The sequence below is a fragment of the Pristiophorus japonicus genome, chromosome 9 (assembly GCF_044704955.1).
Source record: "Pristiophorus japonicus isolate sPriJap1 chromosome 9, sPriJap1.hap1, whole genome shotgun sequence".
NCBI lineage: Eukaryota > Metazoa > Chordata > Chondrichthyes > Pristiophoridae > Pristiophorus > Pristiophorus japonicus.
The window spans coordinates 59,507,114-59,529,932 of record NC_091985.1 but is presented as its reverse complement, the minus strand read 5'-3'; the positions used below and the strand labels follow the sequence as shown (position 1 = coordinate 59,529,932).

General features: G+C 47.7%; 1 protein-coding gene across 1 annotated transcript in view; it reads right to left on the bottom strand.

The window, feature by feature from the left end:
• haao (3-hydroxyanthranilate 3,4-dioxygenase) overlaps positions 1-11,056 on the bottom strand; it is a 54,318-nt gene extending 43,262 nt beyond the window's left edge. Inside the window, exon 1 of the mRNA XM_070888691.1 lies at positions 10,667-11,056. Coding sequence (XP_070744792.1) covers positions 10,667-10,746 — 80 coding nt within the window. The 5' untranslated portion in view covers positions 10,747-11,056. The remainder of the gene's footprint in view (positions 1-10,666) is intronic.
• Positions 11,057-22,819: the final 11,763 nt, after the last annotated feature.

The following is a 22,819-nucleotide window of genomic DNA, read 5'->3' as shown; positions in this document are numbered from 1 at the left end:
CTTTATTTTCAAATCCCTCCATGGCCTCACTCCTCCCGATCTCTGTAATCTCCTCCAGCCCCACAACTCCCACCCCTCCCCCCACCCCCTCTCCACCCACGATGTCTATGCTCCTCTAATTCTGCTCTCGAACATCCCTGAATATAATCGCTCAATCATTGGTGGCCATGCCTTTTCTTGCAACACAAGAACATAAGAACATAAGAAATAGGAGCAGGAGTAGGCCATAAGGCCCCTCGAGCCTGCTCCGCCATTCAATAAGATCATGGCTGATCTGATCATGGACTCAGCTCCCCATAGCCCCTTATCATTTAAGAAACTGTCTTAAATTTATTTAATGTCCCAGATTCCACAGCTCTGAGGCAGCGAATTCCAGATTCACAACCCTCAGAGAGTCAACCCCCTCATCCCTGGGATCAACCTAGTGAACCTTCTCTCACTGCCGCCACAGCAAGTATATCCTTTCGTAAATATGGAAAGCAAAACTGCACGGAGTATTCCAGGTGTGGCCTCACCAATATCCTGTACAACTGTAACAAGACTTCCCTGCTTTTATACTCCATCCCCTTTGCAATAAAGGCCAAGATTTCATTGGCCTTCCTGATCACTTGCTGTACCTGCATACTATCCTTTTAGAAACATAGAAAAATAGGTGCAGGTGTAGGCCATTCGGCCCTTCGAGCCTGCACCACCATTCAATAAGATCATGGCTGATCATTCTTTAGTACCCCTTTACTGCTTCCTTTCCATGCCCTTTGATCCCCTTAACTGTAAGGGCCACATCTAACTCCCTCTTGAATATATCCAATGAACTGGCATCAACAACTCTCTGCGGCAGGGAATTCCACAGGTCAACAGCTCTGAGTGAAGAAGTTTCTCCTCATCTCAGTCCTAAATGGTCTACCCCTTATCCTTAGACTATGTCCCCTGGTTCTGGACTTCCCCAGCATCGAGAACATTCTGCCCACATCTAACCTGTCCAGTCCCGTCAGAATCTTGTATGTTTCTATGAGATCCCCTCTCATCCTTCTAAACGCCAGTGAATAAAGGCCCGGTTGATCCACTCTCTCCTCATATGACAGCCCAGCCATCCCTGGAATCAGTCTGGTGAACCTTCCCTGTACTCCCTCAATAGCAAGAACGTCCTTCCTCAGACTAGGAGACCAAAACTGAACACAATATTCCAGGTGAGGCCTCACTAAGGCCCTGTACAACTGCAGTAAAACCTCCCGACTCCTATATTCAAATCTCCTAGCTATGAAAGCCAACATACCATTTGCCTTCTTTACCACCTGCTGTACCTGCGTGCCCACTTTCAGTGACTGATGAACCATGACACCCAAGTCTCGTTGCACCTCCCCTTTTTCTAGTCTGCCGCCATTCAGATAATATTCTGCCTTTGTGTTTTTGCCCCCAAAATGGATAACCTCACATTTATCCACATTATACTGCATCTGCCATGTATTTGCCCACTCACCTATTCTGTCCAAGTCACCCTGCAGCCTCTTAGCGTCCTCCTCACAGCTCACACCGCCACCCAGTTTAGTGTCATCCGCAAACTTGGAGATATTACACTCTATTCCTTCATCCAAATCGTTAATGTACATTGTAAAGAGCTGGGGTCCCAGCACTGAGCCCTGCGGCACCCCACTAGTAACTGCCTGCCATCCTGAAAAGGACCTGTTTGTCCTTACTCTCTGCTTTCTGTCTGCCAACCAGTTCTCTATCCACATCAGTACATTACCCCCAATACCATGCGCTTTGATTTTGTACACCAATCTCTTGTGCGGGACCTTGTCTGTTGTAGAGAGTCGAAAGATATATATAGACTTAGGCATTAGGCACCTGCTGGATATTTAGAACTCACATAAGCTTAAATGGACACACACATAAAATGGCTGCCCAGGCATTATGGGAAATCAGGTAGTCAAACTGTGAACTGTTGAACGTTCACTGACCGAGCAATAACCCTGTGAGGCCCACTGTAGGAATGCCTGGGAAGACAGAGATAAGAAGGAAACCATCTCCTGTGAACAAGGCCATGAAACCAATTATTTCAAGAAGAAAGATAAGAGGGAAACCATTTGCTGTAAACAAGGCTATATACCAATTATTTCTCCCAGATGAAAGAACTAGGGAGAGAACCTATAAAGCCATCAATCAGCCCAAGCTGACAAAAGACGAACACATGGTTCCTGAGACATAAGGGGAATTCTATTGGGTTAAAATAACCTATATGTAATCTATAATCATTGTGATTGGCTTGTGTCCAGCCGTGATGGGCTGTGTAGCTGTAGTAAAATGTTTTGTAACTGTTGTGAAACATATAAAGGTGCATGTAATCCTTTGTTCTGTGAAGAGAAACCTGGATACGGTCCTGAGTTTTTCCTTCCCGCTGAGCGTAATAAAAGCTGCTTCAGCATTGGAACCGACCCTGAGTGTTGAGTGATTCTTCTAAGAAAACACTAACGCTAACAATGGCGTAGTCGACGGGATTTCCCGGAGTCGCTGGACGCCCTTGGAAAAAACCCGGGTGAGTATAAAAAAACTATTTTTAAGTATAAAGGGTGCGGAAGGTGGAAGCTGGTTGATCGACATGAGGAGACGGTCTAATATCTCAAACGCCTAGCCTGAGCCTGAATTAAGAGGACTTTTGTCCCACGTGACGGCCAGGAACCAAGTAGGCGTAGGGAACACACTTAGACCGTGGGATCGTGATACCGAGAGACATCTTCCGGACCCAGTAGTGTAATTTGAAATACCCCGGGATAGAACCAAGCGGTGTACAGCGGCTAACGGAATCCAAACCTGTGAACAGGGTCGGACCAACGGGCTGAGCGGTGGTAGGTAGTCGTTAAGGATATGTAGAGCACTGCGGGAATTGCTTAAACGCGTTTTTAAGAATTGTATAAGTTTGTGCAACAGCAGAACTTGTGACCTGACAGTAGCCAAGAGACAGTTTACTACAAGTCGCGCTAGAAAGAAAGCGGACCTCTGAGAGTAGATTCCTAACGGTAGTAGTCCTACCCAGGAATGGCCATGAAAACAAGTAAACTCGAGTGGGGACCAGAAGGGTCGCTTACCCGCCACCTGGCGGAAAAACAAAAGAAGCTTATTGAAAATATGATTAAAGCAGGGTGGAATCCTCAGGAATTAGTTATGTGAGGAATTATTTAGATAAAACTACGAATTCCCTGAAAGGTCATGGATCCAAAAATAGAGCCGGCCAAAACAAGAAGAGAGACTGTTGTAAATCGTTGAGTGAGAAGTGTCTGTGTGATTTTTGACTGCAGAATGAATTTTTTTATGTTTTCATGTTCCGAAAGTCTGGTTGGAAGAGGAATGCAAGTGTCTGTTTATTTTAGAAACAGAGTGAAAGTCTTTTTTTTTAAACCCTTTGTAATGTTGTCCTGTATGTGGGAAGTTTTAAGACATTTAAGTTAGAAACGCAGGTGTGGATTTATTCGGATGATAAGTTACGGAGCTAGGAAAATAAACAAATAAAGAATAGGTTTGTTGAGCAAAATATTTATTTGACATGCTCACTTACTTGCCGAAAGAAAACATGCAATGATTGATTGGGTTGAAAGACATAAATTTGGTCTCGGAATGAGATAAAGAATGCTTAAAAAAAAAAGAGAGCTTCTAAAAAAAAAAAGTTTTAAATAAAGATTGAAATTACAAAGTTTGAATTGGGATTTTGAGATATTCAGAGAAGGCACAGGAAATACTGAGGTGGATTTAAAAAAAAAAAGATTAAATTAAATCTGATCAGGTCAAACTCCTGGGCAAGTGGCGAGCTATCTGCGAAGGTGTAAAAGGAACTTTTGGAAAATGTTAAAAAACAGCAAGCTTTAGTAACGACTTTGAAACTGGAGCATTTTGAGATAACGAAAAAGCACTCAAACTCTCAAAGATGGACTTCATTCCAGTTATGGAGAAAAAGAAAAAGATAAAGACGCCACTTTGAAAGTAAACAAATGATTTTAAATTAACAACTTTATGGAGTTACGAACCCTCCGTGTAAAATACAAAACCTAATTTGAAGAAAGAAAAAAAAGATGTAACAGACTAAATGGAAAAAGACATAACTTACTAAATACTAGTTGATGTTTGCTGTGAAAAAGATATTGGTTTAATTAGAAGAAAAAAAATTGGAATAAGTAAAAAACACTACATGGATTCGAATTTTCAATTATGAAAAAGTTTCAATGCAGTTTGAAAAGATTTCCAAAATGTCCCGAACAGTCTAAACAAGCAGGAGGGTTTTGAAGATAACGAGGAGAAAGAGAGAAATAAAAAAAAAACAGAATTGAATTTCAGTAAACAAAATTGCTATTGTATGTGTGGTCTTGTTTTAAAACAATTTAAAAAAAAAAAATTCTTTGGCAAGTACTTGAATTAGAAGTTAAGAAAACATTGGAGTTTACTCTAATGATTTATGCTGTTTAACGGATTCCTAATTTCGAAGCCAGTTTTGAAGGCACAAAGACTTTTTTTTCCAGATGATTACGTGAAGTCACGTAATGACATCAGGTCTTCTTACAAACCTGGAAAGGAGTTAACCCTTTCCATTGACAGCCGTTTTATACTGAACATTATTAATTTGGATTTCTTAATAGGAAAAAAAAAGACTCACCTAACAGAGGAAACAAAAATAAAAACAGAACTAGCTTATGTAATAATACTTGCCTGATACAATAAAGAAATAGATATTCAATAAAACAAATTGAAGAGTTAAAAGCTAAGATAAACAGGCTGGAAGAGATAACGGGACTAGACGGATAGTGCAGTGCGCAGCCATAGCACCATCACCTCTGGCAATAGAGCCAATGTACCCCACGGTGGGTAGGTGTAGTCCACAATCCCAACCTAACGGTAAAGCAGACAGCGATGTTTGGAGGAATAGCTTTGGCCTTGGTCATAGGAGTTTGGGTAATATTTAAGTGGGTAAAGACACGGGCGCACGCCCTACAGATTCAGCTCGAAATGGTTCGATTATAACCTTGTGCTTCTGATTTTGCAGGGTGACAGGGACTCTCGTAGAGCAAAAAACTTAACCCCTGGTGACGACCAGGCCGTCTGTTTAAAATTACAGATAATACTTACCGGAATGGGAATACGAACGGCGCTACTCGTAATCTGGATAGCCCTGCGACATGCACGTACCCTGGGCAACACCGACGGACAGCAGAGCACGCTGGAAATAAACAACTATATGAACTATGGTGTCTTGTTTAATTTAACGGCCGGAATGTGCATCCCAGCAGCCAAGGACTGGAGCAAGGACAGGACTTATTTTAATGCATGGTTACAAGTGAATCCTAATAAGAATCCTAATAAGAATAAGAGTATGTGTACAGTGCTCCACGGGTATAAGGAGCAGATGCATTAAACGGAGGGATGTCAAAGGGCCTGATGAATGTACTTTCGGCATAATTTGCGCGCCTCCGGGACAATCCCAGCAATCAGTCATCCGCAAGAAGGGAATGGGGCTGTGTGGGTATTACGAGGAGGCGGGGGCGGCTGCAATATAATTGTATGTATGTTTCTCACCCCCTCCGACACCGCGCCCCATAAGAATCACTACATTGCCCGAAGAACTGCCTTGTCCCATAACTACTAAGGGACCAGAAAATGGGATTGCAATGTACAACGAAGGGGAATTATTGTATGATAATGTTAAACATGAAATTGTGCCTGTTCTGATCAATATTTCAGGCATCCAGATGCCGGAATATTGTACCGAACAGTCAAGGAAGATGTACAATGTATTAAGTAAAGTCGTAATGCAGCAGGCTGCCGATGCCATGGGTGCCAGTAAGTTCCGGGGACAGGGGTTAGCACCCAGGGTGAAGAGGGAAATAGTAAATGATGTTGCTACCGTTTTCAATACAGGAACCTCCGTAGTGAACTCGATAGACATACAAGGGCTAAATGAGAGAGTAGAACAGCTTAAAGGGGTGATGAAGGGGTTATTGGAGAGGGTGGAGCAAAACCAGGAAGACCAGGCCAACCTAGGAAAGGAGGGTGCCGAAATCCAGTTGGATGGCATCTCAGTCCTGGAAGCTCACGCTAAAACCATCAATCACCTCATTGATAGAGAACAAGAAGATACAATAAAGCAAAGACAGGGGCAACTCTGTCATGCTTATGGTCTGTGGATGGTGGGACAGATCCGCCACAACCTCGACCAGATCCAACGCGGGGAAGTACCCGATTGGATAGACAGTTCACATTTAGCTCAGTTGGCGAACCAAAGGGGGACACTGGATAATTGTACTCTGAAGGGACTGACCCGAGTATACCCCGCAATTCCAGATTGCCAGATGGGTAGGACTACCGGGATAGGGATAGTCCTGTTGATCCCTATAGCAACGCCGGACTCAGGGCCGTTCCCCTTATACCAACTAGAGAATATCGGAGTAATACGGGAAAATGTCTCCATACGCTACTACCTGACCACCACCTCTGCCGTTCGTCGAAACAACATACTTACTGGGATTTCCCTAGCAGATTGCAAGCAAAGGGGGGGAAATCACAGTATGCCCTCACCCGGTGGGCCGAGGTGAACTAGACGAGTGCGGGTTTAACCGAACCAACGGGTGTGTACTAGAAATAGTGCCCGCACACATGCACTTCGCGAGGGCAGGCTACGGAGGGAGGGGAAGATACTGCGTCTCTACTACTGAGAGTTCATACCAGTATAATGACCTGCAGTGCCCTATACCGCAGCCAAACTTTTGCTTTACACCACTACGACCTGTCGCGATCGGGCAAGCGCATATCACCCAAGTTAGGCGCCGGAAGTCCGAAGTTATTGAAGTAACTGATCAGCTCCATGATCATTTGCAGGATTATGACGAGCCAGAGCAGGTCCCTATCCCACATCTCACGGAGGTATTATGGGAGTTAAGGCTCAGAGTGGGGCAATCCGTAAAACTCTATCCACCAGCTACAAACTAAAATCAAAGAACTGGAAGAAGATACCGAGGTAGACTTACAAAGTCAGAGTTGGTGGAGAAAGGTCTGGGACTGGGGAATAAATGTGAACATCCACCCATGGATCCGAATTATTTCACACACACTGGTCGGAATACAATTAATCTTAGCAATAACATGGGGCGTGATGGCCTGCCAGGTATGCAGGCGCCACAAACGGCGGAAACGGACCAATCACCGTTCCCTGGATATTAAACAAGTCTGTTTGATAAGGGGACGGGAGGAGCTAGCCTTTGTTAATTTGATTTGAGCAACCGGAACTCCTGAAACCGCGTGACTGGCCAGCACGTTGAGGCAAGGAATACCGGGCCGTGCACAAATATCAGATAAAGGCAGTATTTCGGTTAAAAGGGGACTAGGACTAGTCCCTTTACCGAAAGGGGGAATTGTTGTAGAGAGTCGAAAGATATATATAGACTTAGGCATTAGGCACCTGCTGGATATTTAGAACTCACATAAGCTTAAATGGACACACACATAAAATGGCTGCCCAGGCATTATGGGAAATCAGGTAGTCAAACTGTGAACTGTTGAACGTTCACTGACCGAGCAATAACCCTGTGAGGCCCACTGTAGGAATGCCTGGGAAGACAGAGATAAGAAGGAAACCATCTCCTGTGAACAAGGCCATGAAACCAATTATTTCAGGAAGAAAGATAAGAGGGAAACCATTTGCTGTAAACAAGGCTATATACCAATTATTTCTCCCAGATGAAAGAACTAGGGAGAGAACCTATAAAGCCATCAATCAGCCCAAGCTGACAAAAGACGAACACATGGTTCCTGAGACATAAGGGGAATTCTATTGGGTTAAAATAACCTATATGTAATCTATAATCATTGTGATTGGCTTGTGTCCAGCCGTGATGGGCTGTGTAGCTGTAGTAAAATGTTTTGTAACTGTTGTGAAACATATAAAGGTGCATGTAATCCTTTGTTCTGTGAAGAGAAACCTGGATACGGTCCTGAGTTTTTCCTTCCCGCTGAGCGTAATAAAAGCTGCTTCAGCATTGGAACCGACCCTGAGTGTTGAGTGATTCTTCTAAGAAAACACTAACGCTAACATTGTCAAAAGCCTTTTGAAAGTCCAAATACACCACATCCACTGGTTCTCCCTTGTCCACTCTACTAGTTACATCCCCAAAAAAATCCAGAAGATTCGTCAAGCATGATTTCCCTTTCATAAATCCATGCTGACTCGGTCATCCTGTCACTGCTTTCCAAATGGGCTGCTATTTCATCCTTACTGATTGATTCCAACATTTTTCCCACTACTGATGTCAGGCTAACTGGTCTATAATTACCCGCTTTCTCTCTCCCTCCTTTTTTAAAAAGTGGCATTACAGGAACTGATCCAGAGTCGATAGATTGTTGGAAAATGATCACCAATGCATCCACTATTTCTAGGGCCACTTCCTTAAGTATGCATAAGTACCCCCAGGTCCTGCTGTACTGCAGCACTTTGCAATCTTTCTCCATTTAAATAATAACTTGCTCTTTGATTTTTTTTGCCAAAGTGCATGACCTCACACTTTCCAACATTATACACCACCTGCCAAATTCTTGCCCACTCACTTAGCCTGTCTATGTCCTCCTGCAGCCTCTATGTCCTCCTCACACATTGCCCTTCCTCCCATCTTTGTATCGTCAGCAAACTCGGTTACGTTACACTCAGTCCCCTCTTCCAAGTCATTAATATAGATTGTAAATAGTTGGGATCCCAGCACTGATCCCTGCGGCACCCCACTCGTTACTGATTGGTTCATTCTCTGGTTGGCATTTATCCCGACTCTCTGTTTTCTGTTTGTCAGCCAATCTTCTATCCATGCTAATATGTTACCCCCAACCCCGTGAACTTTTATCTTGTGCAGTAACCTTTTATGTGGCACCTTGTCAAATGCCTTCTGGAAGTCCAAATACACCACATCCACTGGTTTCCCTTTCTCCACCCTGTTCGTTATATCCTCAAAGAACTCCAGCAAGTTTGTCAAACATGACTTCCCCTTCATAAATCCATGTTGACTCTGCCTGACCAAATTTTGATTTTCCAAATTCCAAATGTCCTGCTACTGCTTCTTTAATAATGGACTCCAACATTTTCCCAACCACAGATGTTAAGCTAAGTGGTCTATAGTTTTCTGCTTTTTGTCTGCCTCTTTTTTTTTTTAAATAGGGGCATTACATTTGCAGTTTTCCAATCTGCTGGAACCTCCCCAGAATCTGGAGAATTTTGGTAAATTACAACCAATACATCCACAATCCCTGCCACTACTTCTCTTAAGACCCGAGGATGCAAGTCATCAGGTCCAGGGGAATTATCTGCCTTTAGTCCCATTATCTTACTGAGTACTGCTCCTTTAGTGATTGTGATTGTGTTAAGTTCCTCCCCCCCCCCCTTATAGCCCCTTGACTATCCACTGTTGGAATATTGTTAGTGTCCTCTACCGTAAAAACTGATACAAAATACTTGTTTAGAGTTTCTGCCATCTCCATGCTCCCCATTACTAATTCCCCGGTCTCATCCTCTAAGGGACCAACATTTACTTTAGCCACTCTTTTCCTTTTTATATACCTATAGAAACTCTTGCTATCTGTTTTTATATTTTGTGCTAGTTTACTTTCATAGTCTATCTTCCCTTTCTTAATCATTTTTTTAGTCATTCTTTGCTGACTTTTAAAAGCTTCCCAGTCTTCTGTCCTCCCACTAGTTATGGCCACTTGTATGCCCTTGTTTTTAAAATCAGATACCGTATTTTATTTCTTTGGGTAGCCACGGATGGCTTTCTTTCCTCCTTACTGGAATATATTTTTCTTGAGAGTTGGGAAATATCTCTTCAAATGTACACCAGTGTTCATCAACCGTCCCACACTTTACTCTGTTTTCCCAGTCCACTTTAGCCAACTCTGTTGCCTTGGCCCCAAGCTCTGGAACTCCTTGCCTAAACCTCTCCGCCTCTTTCAGCCTTCAAGACGCTCCTTCAAACATACCTCTTTGACCCCTGCGCTAATTTCTACTTATGCGGCACAGTGTCAAATTTTTTATCTCATAATAGTCCTGTGAAGTGCCTTGGGATGTTTCACTACATTAAGGGCACTATATAAATACAAGTTGTTGTTGTAACAGATTATTTTCTGTGTTACCATATGTGTATACAACATTCTATAGACTCTCCCTGTTGAATCCTATATATGAACTTCACTCTGTAGGTAGTAGCTTGCAAACTATGAGCTATCTTGTATGTAACACATTGTAGGTGGGATGTGTGGGAGAAAGAGTTTATTCATGGGTTAATAAAACAAGAACAATAGCAAAACTATGATTAACAATAAATCCAAGCCTTCTGTGTCAGTCTTCAATACTACTGGAAAAGTTCTACAACGAAGTGCAATGCCTTTTTAAATCAACATCGAAGGTTTGAGAAACATCACATTAAAAGGAACGGATCAAGATGGTGCCCTAAAGCTGGAATACATTATTGAGGATCCCTTCCAAACCAAACTATTGACGCTGAACGTTTAGAATCGGCGACAGGTGCACGGTTCGGTAACAAACATTGAAAAACGACAGAAGTGCAATTCCTTCCATTGCTCGACTTTCTGACACAGCAGAGCATCGAGTGTTGCGATTCCCCTTACCCAGCAAAGACAGCTCCGGGACACTTACATGAGTTTGTTGCAGACCGGGGGATTAAAGAATTTCTTGTTATCTTCAATCCAGCTGTTCACATTGTAAAACAGCTCCATCGTTTTGATATTTTTGCGAGCTTAAGGTTGATACTTGAGAGAAAAAAGACGCCTGCTTAACACACAAGTGTCTTTATACTGAGCTTTAAAACATAGGCGTTGCCCTTCGCTCCGATTGGTGACCTGCCGGAGCGAACTTGCTGCGCCGGCCGGGACGTCCCGCCCCCGACCCAGAATTGGACCGTGCGTCCCTCAAAGGAAGCGGAGCGCTGTCTCCATGAAATGGGAGGGCCGCAGTGGACTCCGCAGGTCCTTTGGGCCACCAAGGATCCAAAACGGAATGTCGGGCTGTACAATGGAGGCCTGGGCAACACGAGGTCCACCATTGTCCAGCCGACCCAAGGTTTGGCCGACAAATAAAGATTGCGACCCGGGGCGGTAAACGCCTACCCTTGGCGGCGGATATTCCGCGAAGCAGACGTTAACATCCACCCGCTCTATCCGCCCACGCCAGTCTTGCGGCCCGCGGCGATGAAGTCATCGGCGGTTGCGTGCTGGCCTGGGGCGCTAATCGGGGAATGCACCGCTGCCGGGCAGCGCGCGCCCCCCCCCCCCCCCGGCAATTTCCCGGGAAGCGGTAGCATCCCCTCCCCGGGCAAAAATGCCATCGAGACCCGGAGGAGCTAATGGGGCTATAAAAAGAAACAATCTTGCCCCATCCAAGCTTTATTTCAGACCCGTTTTAATGACGTAGACGAGCTGGGAGACCTGGAAAACTACCTGTGATTCGGAGTTTCCCCGGTAATGCTCTGCTTCTGTCGCAGGATTATGCTTACAACAAATTTCAACAAATTGCAGCACCCACTCCTTTTTTCTCTCCATCAGGACGCAGAATTATCTATTCCCTGGATGGGGCCCTTTAAATTCTACTGGAGGCACAGAAAGGTGATCCCCGTTCAGGTGAAGATAGAAAGGTTGGCATCACTCAAAGTTAACAAGCCACACCATCCAGATGGAATACATCCTCGGTTGCAGACGGAAGCTAGGGTGGAGATAGCAGATGCTCTGACCACAATCTTTCAATCCTCCTTGGATATGGGCGTGGTACCAGAGGACATGGGAATTGCAAATGTTCCACCCCTGTTCAAAAAAGGGAGGGATAAACCTGGTAACTAACATCAGTGATAGAAAAACTATTCGGAACCATTGTCAAAGACAAAATTAATTCTCACTTAGAGGAGCACGGGTTGATAAGGGACAACCAGCACAAATTTGTTAAAGGAAAATCGTGTCTGACGAACCTGATTGAGTTATTTGAAGAAGTAACAAAGAGAGTTGATGAAGGTAGTGCAATAGATGCTATATATAGCGACTTTCAAAAGGCATTTGATAAAGGTACCACGTAACAGAATATATCACATTTCCCAATATGTCTCTATCAACATCACTAATAAGCACGCTACACATAAGATGGCTTTACAGAAACTCATCATGTGACCTTGCCCCATGATCCTTTATTATTTACATCAGTAGTTGCAGTACATCAGTAGTCCACTAGGCGAAGCTCTATTACAGGAGAATAGAAACATGTGGTATTAAAGGGATGGTGATAACCTGGGTCATCATTGGCAGTCCTTTGAAATCGAGGAAGACTTGCTTCCACTCTAAAAGTGAGTTCCCAGGTGACTGTACAGTCCAATACGGGAATAGATAGCGGTTGAAGGAAAGTGTGGGTGGAGAGTCGAGTTTGCTGCACGCTCCTTCTGCATGCTCTCGGCGACAAGACTTGAGGTGCTCAACGCCCTCCTGGATGTTCTTCCTCCACTTAGGGCAGTCTTGGGCCAAGGATTTCCAGGAGCCGGTGCAGTCGTTGCACTTTATCAAGGAGGCTTTGAGGATGGCCTTGAAACATTTCCTCTGCCCACCTGGAGCTCGCTTGCCATGTAGGAGTTCCGAGTAGAGCACTTGCTTTGGGAGTCTCGTGTCGGGCATGCGGACGATGTGGTCCTGGGTACGTAATTGGTGAACGGATGTTTTTCTGAATGGAGAAGTATGGAGAAGTCCCCATGAGTTGGTATTCTGACCATTGCTTTTTTTGTCATATACAAATGACTTGGAGTTGGGTATAGGTGGTACAATTTTTAAGTTTGTAGATAATACAGAACTTGGCAATGGAGTAAATAGTGATAAGTTTAGTAGCAGATTACAGGAAGACATAGACCTACATTGGCTCCCAGTTAAGCAACACATCAATCTCAAAATTCTCATTCTTGTTTTCAAATCTCTCCATGGCCTCGCCCCTCCCTATTTCTGTAATCTCCTCCAGCCCCACAACCACTCCTCCCCCTCCACCGCCCCCCCCACCTCACCTCCACCCACCCCTCCAAGATGTCTGCACTCCTGTAATTCTGCCCTCTTGAGCACCCCGATTATAATCACTCAACCATGGGTGGCCCAAACTTCTGGAAATCCCTGCCTAAACCTCTGTCTCTCTACCTCTCTTTCTTCCTTCAAGACGCTCCGTAAAACCTACCTCTTTGACCAAGCTTTTGGTCACCTGTCCTAATTTCTCCTTATGTGGCTGTGTCAAATTTTTTATCTCATAATATTCCTGTGAAGCATCTTAGGACATTTCACGACATTAAAGGCACAATATAGTTATTGTCGTAGTAGACTTTCTCTCTCTCCCCAGTACAGACTCTCTCTCTCTCTCTCTCCAGTAGACTCTCTCTCTCTCCCTCTTCCCAGTACAGACTCTCTCTCTCTCTCTCTCTCTCTCTCGTAGACTCTCTCTCCCATCCCCATGTACATTCTCTCTCTCTCTCTCTCTCTCTCTCTCCGCCCCAGTACACACACACTCTCGTTCTCTCCCCAGTACACACTCCCTTCCCCCTAGTACACGCTCTCACGTTTTTCCTTCCCCCAGTACACACTCTCCCTCTCTTCCCCCCAGTACACTCTCTCTCTCTCCCCCAGTACACACTCTCCCTCCCCCTAGTAGACTCACACCCTCCGCCCACCCCAGTAGACACTCTCTCTCTCACCAACCCCCTCCCCCCCAGTACACACACACGCTCTCTCTCTCTCTCTCTCTCTCCCCCAGTACACACACTCTCTCTCTCACTCCCCCCCATTACACACACCTCTCTCTCCCCCCAGTACACATTCTCTCTCTCTCTCCCCCCGGTACATTCTCTTCCCCCCCGCAGTACACACACATTCTCGCGCTCTCCCCCAGTACACACTCTCTCCCCCTAGTACACGCTTTCTCACGTTTTCCCTCCCCCCGTACACACACTCTCCCCGCCCCCCCCATTACACACTCTCTCTCCCTCCCCCAGTACACACACACACACACACACTCTCTCTCTCCCCCCAGTACACACACTCTCTCTCTGCCAGTACACACACTCTCTCTCTCCCTCAGTACACACTCTCTCTTTCTCCCAGTACACACACACACTCTCTCTCTCTCCCCCCAGTACAGACCCTCTCTCTCGCTCTCCCCCCCAACCCGTACACATTCATTCTCTCTCCCCCCCCAGTACACACACAGTCTCGTGCTCTCTCTCTTCCCTCCCCCCCCCCACCCCAGTACACACACACACTCGCTCTCTCCCCCAGTACACACACTCTCCCCCTTGTATACGCTCTCTCACGTCTTCCCTCCCCCCAGAACGCACACTCTCTCTCCCTTCTCCCAGTGCACCTTCTCTCTCTCTCTCTCTCTCTCTCTCCCACAGTACACACACTCTCTCTCCCTCAGTTGACACTCTCTCTCTCTCTCTCTCCCTCAGTACAAACACACACACTCTCTCTCTCCCTCAGTACACACACACACTCTCTCTCCCTCAGTACACACACACTCTCTCTCTCTCTCTCTTCCCCCAGTACACACACACACACTCTCTCTCTCCCCCCAGTACACACACACACTCTCTCCCTTTAGTACACACTCTCTCTCCCCCAGTACACCCATTCTCTCCCCCAGTACACCCACTCTCTCTCTCCCCCAGTACACACACACACACTCTCTCTCTCTCTCACTCAGTACATTACTGGCTTTGGAGGGGGTACAGAGACGATTCAATAGGATGATTCCGGAGATGAGGGGGTTACCTTATGATGATAGATTGAGTAGACTGGGTCTTTACTCGTTGGAGTTCAGAAGGATGAGGGGTGATCTTATAGAAACGTTTAAAATAATGAAAGGGATAGACAAGATAGAGGCGGAGAGGTTGTTTCCACTAGTCAGGGAGACTAGAACTAGGGGGCACAGCCTCAAAATACGGGGGAGCCATTTTAAAACTGAGTTGAGAAGGAATTTCTTCTCCCAGAGGGTTGTGAATCTGTGGAATTCTCTGCCCAAGGAAGCAGTTGAGGCTAGCTCATTGAATGTATTCAAATCACAGATAGATAGATTTTTAACCAATAAGGGAATTAAGGGTTATGGGGAGCGGGCGGGTAAGTGGAGCTGAGTCCATGGCCAGATCAGCTATGATCTTTTTGAATGGCGGAGCAGGCTCGAGAGGCTAGATGGCCTACTCCTGTTCCTAATTCTTATGTTCTTATGTTCTTATGTACACACACATACACTCTCTCTCTCTCCCCCAGTACACACACACTCTCTCTCTCTCTCTCTCTCTCTCCCCAGTACACACACACTCTCTCTCCCACAGTACACTCTCTCTCTCTCTCCCCCACAGTACACACACTCTCTCTCTCTCCCACAGTACACTCTCTCTCTCTCTCTCCCACAGTTCTCCCTCCCGCAGTACACACACTCTCTTTCCCACAGTACACACATACACTCTCTCCCATCGTCCACACACTCACTCTCTCCCGCAGTACACACACTCTCCCTCTCACAGTACACACTCTTTCTCCCACAGCACACACACACACACACACTCTCTTTCCCACAGTACACACACATACTCTCTTTCTCTCCCACAGTACACGCACTCTCTCTCTCTCTCCAGTACACATTCTCTCTCTCTTTCCCTCCGGTACACTTTCTTCCCCCCCCCCCCCCCAGTAAACACACGTTCTCGCTCTTTCCCCCAGTACACACTCTCTCCCCCTAGTACACGCTTTCTCACGTTTTCCCTCCCCCCAGTACACACACTCTCCCCTCCCCCCCCCCACCAGTACACACTCTCTCCCTTCCCCTGTGCACACACACACTCTCTCTCTCTCCCCCCAGTACACACAAACTCTTTCCCCAGTACACACACTCTCTCTCCCAGTACACACACACTCTCTCTCTCTCGCCCACCCCCTTCAGTACACACTCACTCTTCCCCAGTACACACTCTCTCTCCCATAGTACACACACACTCTCACTCTCTCCCCCAGTACACGCTTTCTCATGTTTTCCCTCCCCCCAGGACACACACTCTCTCTCCCTCCCACCACCAGTACACACACTCTCTCCACCTCCCCCCCGCCCCCCCCCCCCGCCACCAGTATACACTCTCTCTCCCTCCCCCAGGACACACACACACACTCTCTCCCCCCAGTACACACACATTCTTTCCCCCAGTACACACACTCTCTCTCCCAGTAGACACACACTCTCTCTCTCTCTCTCGTGTTGTTGTGCCTTGGGTGTCTCTCTCTGGGCTTCTGCCCTCGCAGCTTATGCCTGGCCTGTGAGGTACCCTGAGTGCTGCAAGAGCACCCCTGGAGAGACTGTGTCCACAGCTTATGAAGGGGGTTTTGAGACTCGTGCATCCCCACAGCTTATGCCTAGCCTGTGAGGCACCTGTGAGTGTCAAACACTCCAAACCCCTTCTTCCCTAGCCTGTGACACACAGTTGAACGTTTTTGTGGCGCTCCGAGCTTCCCTTACACTGTTCTGACATAAGACTCACGATCAGGAGATGTAATACAATAGAACTGAGACAAGGTGATTCCAAGAGGAACTTAGGCTTCCAATTTATTTGACAAAATGTATCTCAACAAACAGCAATAGACCAACAAAACAATCCCACTAAATCCCACTAAACGGACACAACGAAAATATTTACACAAGTTTAGCAGTACAATGCCCAACCTCCCACCTTTCCTGGCCTAACTGAGTTGGGAGTTCCGGGGACCAGAGGTTATACTCACTACTGTGCCTTCTGCAAGTCTGGTGATTTGTTTCTTCTATCTTCGGTGTCTTCGGACACTGGTTTTCCTTCAGTGTCAAGAGGCTTGCTGGTTATTGGATCACGAGAGCAGGGAACCACCCACACTACGTCAGAAACCCCTTTTTATAGCCAGATTATCCAGTCCGCCTCTCCTGCTGAAATCGATTCTTCCCATTGGTGGGCTTTGTGATTTTGAAAAATGCAGCAGTTTTAGATTATTGCTGGGTTTTTCCACTGATGTTAACCTACTCAAGGTTTGAGTAGGTATTAATTGGGTTGGCCTACTGTAGCCATTGTGTAGGCCCTTGGTTTGTTTTGGGTTCCCTAGTTTTCTGAAGGTCTGCATAATTTCCTTCCATAGTGTAAACATGGGGAAGACAATAGCCCGATAATGGCTATGGATCAATCCCACAGTTTTCGAGCAAGTGCTCTCCCATTGGCTTGAGAGCCCCTTGCTTCGGGCTGACTCTGCCCTACCATTGGCCCTCTGATGTCCTCCCCCGTCCAATCACTGCTCTGCCAATGTCAAACCGTCTCGGTTTCAATTCACAGCACAGACCGATCCCACAGCCCTTTTCCTTCTGGGTAAAATGAAGGGGTTTTCGTCCTCCCCTACATAATCCCCCATCTGACACAGTCCGACACCACTCAAGTGTGTCAAAGTTCAGGGTGGTGAGAAAACCCTAGGTCTCCCAAATTGCCCAACTTTCCCCAGTTTAACTCTAAACTGATCCCGTCGATATATATCGTAATTCCTTTTAACGCGGTACAAAACACAGAATCCAACCGGTTACAATATACGACAGCAATATACATATATGTACTTTTTAAGGTTACAGCAGCGATTATACATTGAGTCTCATTTCAGTCTTAACCGTAAAACAAACAAACCTGCCCTGCATACTCCCCAGGGGCCATGTATGAAAACACAGTCATCCCTGGGAATAACAAAACTGCCTAAGTGTCGCGGTCAAGCTTTGTTTACACGCCTTGAGTGTTTAGCAATGGCTCTCCTGTCTGTGTAGTAGCCTGAGGAACTGCTTTCTTTTTCTTTTTTCTCCTGAGCTTACAGCTTGTAACTAGCAGATAAGCTACAATCAGGAGTTGGCCGATTACTAAGGCATGCGATCCCACCCGGATCCATGCAGGTATGTCTGCCCGTATTCCCAAATCCCACCATGCTGGGGGTTTAATCTGGGCAATCTCCCCTGCTAGAACTTCAGTTTTCTGCTCCATGGTGTAAAAATGTTTTTGAGACTAATCCACTGTCTGGAGGAGGGCTGTAAGTTTCTCAGGTAGTGGGGCAATGGGATAGCCAAAATGGGCGACATATTGTTGTAGGTGGCTGAGGTTGTTTTGTACCGTGAGGTGAATTGTGGAAGGTTCAGGGATGGGTGTGATTCTGGTGTGTGCCACTTGAACTTCTGCCCTGGATTTAAAGCAAAAGCTGCTGTACGGTATTGGACACCACCTTCCCGGCCCGTGTTCATACCGTTGGGCACTTGTGGTGACACAATCTGTCCCACCGCCTACATATGCTACCTGTGGAGGCATGTGATTAGGGGCCATTACCTCCATTGTGCAATTGATAGGCTCTGCCCCAGCAGTGCTGAACCCGCATTGTGGCCTTGCAAAAGTGTTCAAGTGCTGGGGGCACAGGATTACCTGTGCTCCCCTGCTCCGACAACCCGAGAGGTCTGTACCTGTCACAGTGTGCTCCCACATTGTGACATAAGGTGGGACCTCTTGGAATCGAACATGCACCCCTCCACGAATGACTCCCACATTCTCCACTCGGTACAGGGGTGCTGGTCGTGGGGATGCCCCCATCACGGGCATCCTAACCACCACACCCATGATGGTATGGTTTGACTTTCCACAGTCCACCGGCACCGGGTAGGCTTCCGACGCTACACGAAGTTGGCAAGGACTCAAAACATTATCATAAGGGTGCAGTGCTACTAAGTGTTGGTTGCTGATCCAGGAGGGGACCTGTCCCTGTCTCAGATCCTCGAGGTTACTCCGTCCCTCTCCCAGCAACCAGGCCCCATAGAGCATGCACACCTCATTTTGGGCAGCTTGATCGGAGGCATTTCTATCCTCCCGAATCAAGGCGTTTACAGCCCTGGCCTGTGCCTCCAATTGAGAGATAATCTCCTTTAAGTGAACTGTCATTGCCACCTCTTCGTGGAGCGCGGATCCCACTACGGTATTCTCGTCCCCCAGGATTTTGCGCAGCTGATTCTTTAACCCATTTATCTGGAGGGCCAGCTGCATGTTATCCAAACTGTTTATGGCGGACGCCCCGGTGTTAAACCCCGTGAAAAAGTCATTTAAAGTGCCACGCCTCTGCCTGCCCGGTTCGGCCCTATCCCACTGTTTATACAAGTTTGTCACTCTCACTCTGGAAGTGACCACAGTGATCTCCGGGCAGGGAATGGAGGCCTCTCCGTAGGTAATGTCCTTATGGTTGGAGTATGGTGGAGTTCGATCCCAACTACCCAGGCCATCTCCCCTCGTGGGAGTAGGTGACCCGGCCATCCGCCGCCGGATCCCTTCTCCTGTGGTCACTGTCGGCGCTCTGCCCCCGGAGCATCCGAAAACCAGGGAGTCCTCTGTGTCCCCTCGGTGCCCGGTGCAGATCCTTAGCGATACCAGCATCACTAACGTCCAGTAGGGAAGTGTTGACATCTGAAAGACAAGAAGAGCATGGCCTTGCCTTGAGCGACCTCTCCAGGCTCGGCCCGCGTAACATGTTCCGAACACAAAAATGCTGTACCCAACCGTCACTGCCTTACCTAAACACATATGCACACAACACAAAGTAACAAAACAGGAAGGGAAAATATATACACCGCCACCCGTCCCCGGGTGGCCAGGCTACATCCTGTCACTGTACAGGCGTCGTCGACCACTCGGCTGACCGTACCCAGGGGACCAGGATGCCCTCCGCTGAGGGGCTCGTATAGTCCCCCTTAATGAGTCTTGTGCTGCCCTCCAAGGCCCTCCCGAGCCCTGGATAATCGGTGGGAGACTCTTGCTAGCGCAACAGAGCACCCTCCCTGTTGTCTTTCGCCTTCTCAGTCTGGGGCGGGGAGCTAAGTAAACGGGGGACCACGGCGCCCTGGGCTGTGGCACTCTGTCACTCCTCCTTACTGTCGGTGCAGAGTCCCACGTTATGGGCTGCAATGCTATCTCCACCACCTCTTGGGCTAGCCCCAGCTGATCCACCATGGGAGGTTCAGCTTCCCCTTGGACCTTGCTAATGGTAGAGCCTTTCTCCCTACTTCTGTTAGTGGGCTGGGAACCTCTACCCAGTGGTGGGATAGCCTTACAGAAGCAGTGAACCATCCCCGGCTGTAGAGCTTCGGGGCCCGCTGCCTCCTCCGGAGCCTCCAAATCCACCGGGACCTGTTCTTCCCACAGTGCCTGATTCCCTTCCCTTGCTCGTCCCCTCTGTTTTTTTACCTCTTTTGGGGTCAAACAATTTACACTGATTAATGTGATACCACTTCACCCGGCGATGAAATCGAACCGCATAGACCATAGGGCTAGCCTTGTCGACTATGCTGCATGGTCCCATATACAGTGGTTCAAATACCCCGACCCGGGCGAAGCTTCTCACCATCACCTGGTCGCCCAGCTCCCAATCATGGTGACTGCAGGGTTCCAGCAGCAGCCGATTGGCACGGTGCTGTTTACCCATGTTGTTGGCCACCCGCCAGTGAATCTGTTGAAGCTGTTCAAACAGATTCCTGACGAAGCGGTCCCGGTTCATCTCTTGAAGCTGCCCTTCGGTGAGAACCGGCACCAACACATGCACTGGGGTTCTCATGATCCGGCCCGTCATCAGCTCATGGGGTGAGTACCCTGTGCTCTTTGACTGACTGGCCCGGATTCCCATGAGGACCAACGGTAAGACCTCCACCCACTTGTTCGGTGAGTCTCCCGTCTCCTTGCGCAGCCTTTCCTTTAGGGTCCGGTTCAGGCATTCTACGGGGCCTGAGGACTGAGGGTTGTAGGTGACATGCCATTTGGCTCTTATCCCCAGCACCTTTAGGGTGGCCTGCATCACCTGGCCGGTGGAGTGGATAGACAGGTCCCTGCTGCAAGTGAGTTTGGTCAAATGGGCCACCATGGCCCTGAGTGATTGAACTCCATGGGGAATAATAAAGTTGCTCTCCAGCGCTCCCTGACCTTGGCCACCTCCCTGTGGAGGACTGTACTTGCGCTGCCTGACCGGGCACATCCGCCCTGGTTCAGCATCTTTCTGCGCTGGTCCCTCTACCTCCGGCTGTCCCACCATACCCGGTGCAGCAGACAGTGCCTGGTCGCCTGATCCAGCCTTTAACTGACCCTCGGCGGGAGCCTCACATCCCTGCTGCCGAGCGGGACACATTGGTCCTGCCCCCAGCCCTGGGTATGCTACTACCTGCGTGCCCCGCTCCTCCTGGTACCCCACCGGACAAACCACCGGTGCCTCAGGAGGTGTCGGGCGTCTCTTGCCTTTGGATTCTCCTCTACCCCCCAATACTCTCCTTTGTCCCCTGTGGACCCTCCAGGTCCTATCAGGGCGACCATCCCCTTTGCCTGGGATAGAGCGTGGGTGAGAGTTTTAATCCTCTCCTGGCAGGGACCGTGATCTGCAAACTCACTGCTACTGGCCACTTTATAGGCTGCCTGTACGTCTTTTAATTTATTCTCCAGTTCCCAAATTTTCTGGGTGTACCGAGAGTTCTGTTCCCGGAGGGACCCCTCACTACCCTTGGCCTCAGTGACCTGACACTGAAGATAGTCCCGGCTATTTCAGAAGGTCTCCTCCAACTGCCTCTTCCTTTGCTGCTCCTCAGCTAATTCGGCCAGCAGGTTGTCCCCAACCGCAGCCCGGTTAGCAGAGAGCTCCTCTGATTTCTGAAGACTCTGTTCCAAGTCCTTCACCTGCTGGTCGAGCTTTCGGACTTGGCAGGTGAGGCAGATAAGGCAGATGGCCTTTTCCACCCTGTGGTTGTGGTCCTTCCCTGCTGTCCACTGGGCAGCAGCATCCACTGGGCGCTCTGCCCGAGTGAGGGCTTGCACCCAAGGTTTGGTGAGGTTCACCGTGCCAAAAATGTATGAGGAAATTCTCTCCTCCATTTTAGTTTCCTCTCTTATCACCTCATCTGTTATATTAACATCTCCTGTTTGCTTATGTCCTGCCGCGGTCACCATGTTCTGTAAGGGGTTCTCGGGGAGTGTTGTTGTGCCTTGGGTATCTCTCTCTGGGCTTCTGCCCTCACAGCTTATGCCTGGCCTGTGAGGTACCCTGAGTGCTGCAAGAGCACCCCTGGAGAGACTGTGTCCACAGCTTATGAAGGGGGTTTTGAGACTCGTGTGCCCCCACAGCTTATGCCTAGCCTGTGAGGCACCTGTGAGTGTCAAACACTCCTAACCCCTTCTTCCCTAGCCTGTGACACACAGTTGAACGTTTTCGAGGCGCTCCTAGCTTCCCTTACACTGTTCTGACATAAGACTCACGATCAGGAGATGTAATACAATAGAACTGAGACAAGGTGATTCCAAGAGGAACTTAGGCTTCCAATTTATTTGACAAAGTGTATCTCAACTAACAGCAATACACCAACAAAACAATCCACCTAAATCCCACTAAACGGACACAACGAAAATCTTTACACAAGTTTAGCAGTACAATGCCCAATCTCCCACCTTTCCTGGCCTAACTGAGTTGGGAGTTCCGGGGACCAGAGGTTATACTCACTACTGCGCCTTCTGCAAGTCTGGTGGTTTGTTTCTTCTATATTCGGTGTCTCCGGACACTGGTTTTCCTTCAGTGTCGATAGGCTTGCTGGTTGTTGGATCACGAGAGCAGGGAACCACCCACACTACGTCAGAAACCTCTTTTTATAGCCAGATTATCCAGTCCGCCTCTCCTGCTGAAATCGATTCTTCCCATTGGTGGGCTTTGTGATTTTGAAAAATGCAGCAGTTTTAGATTATTG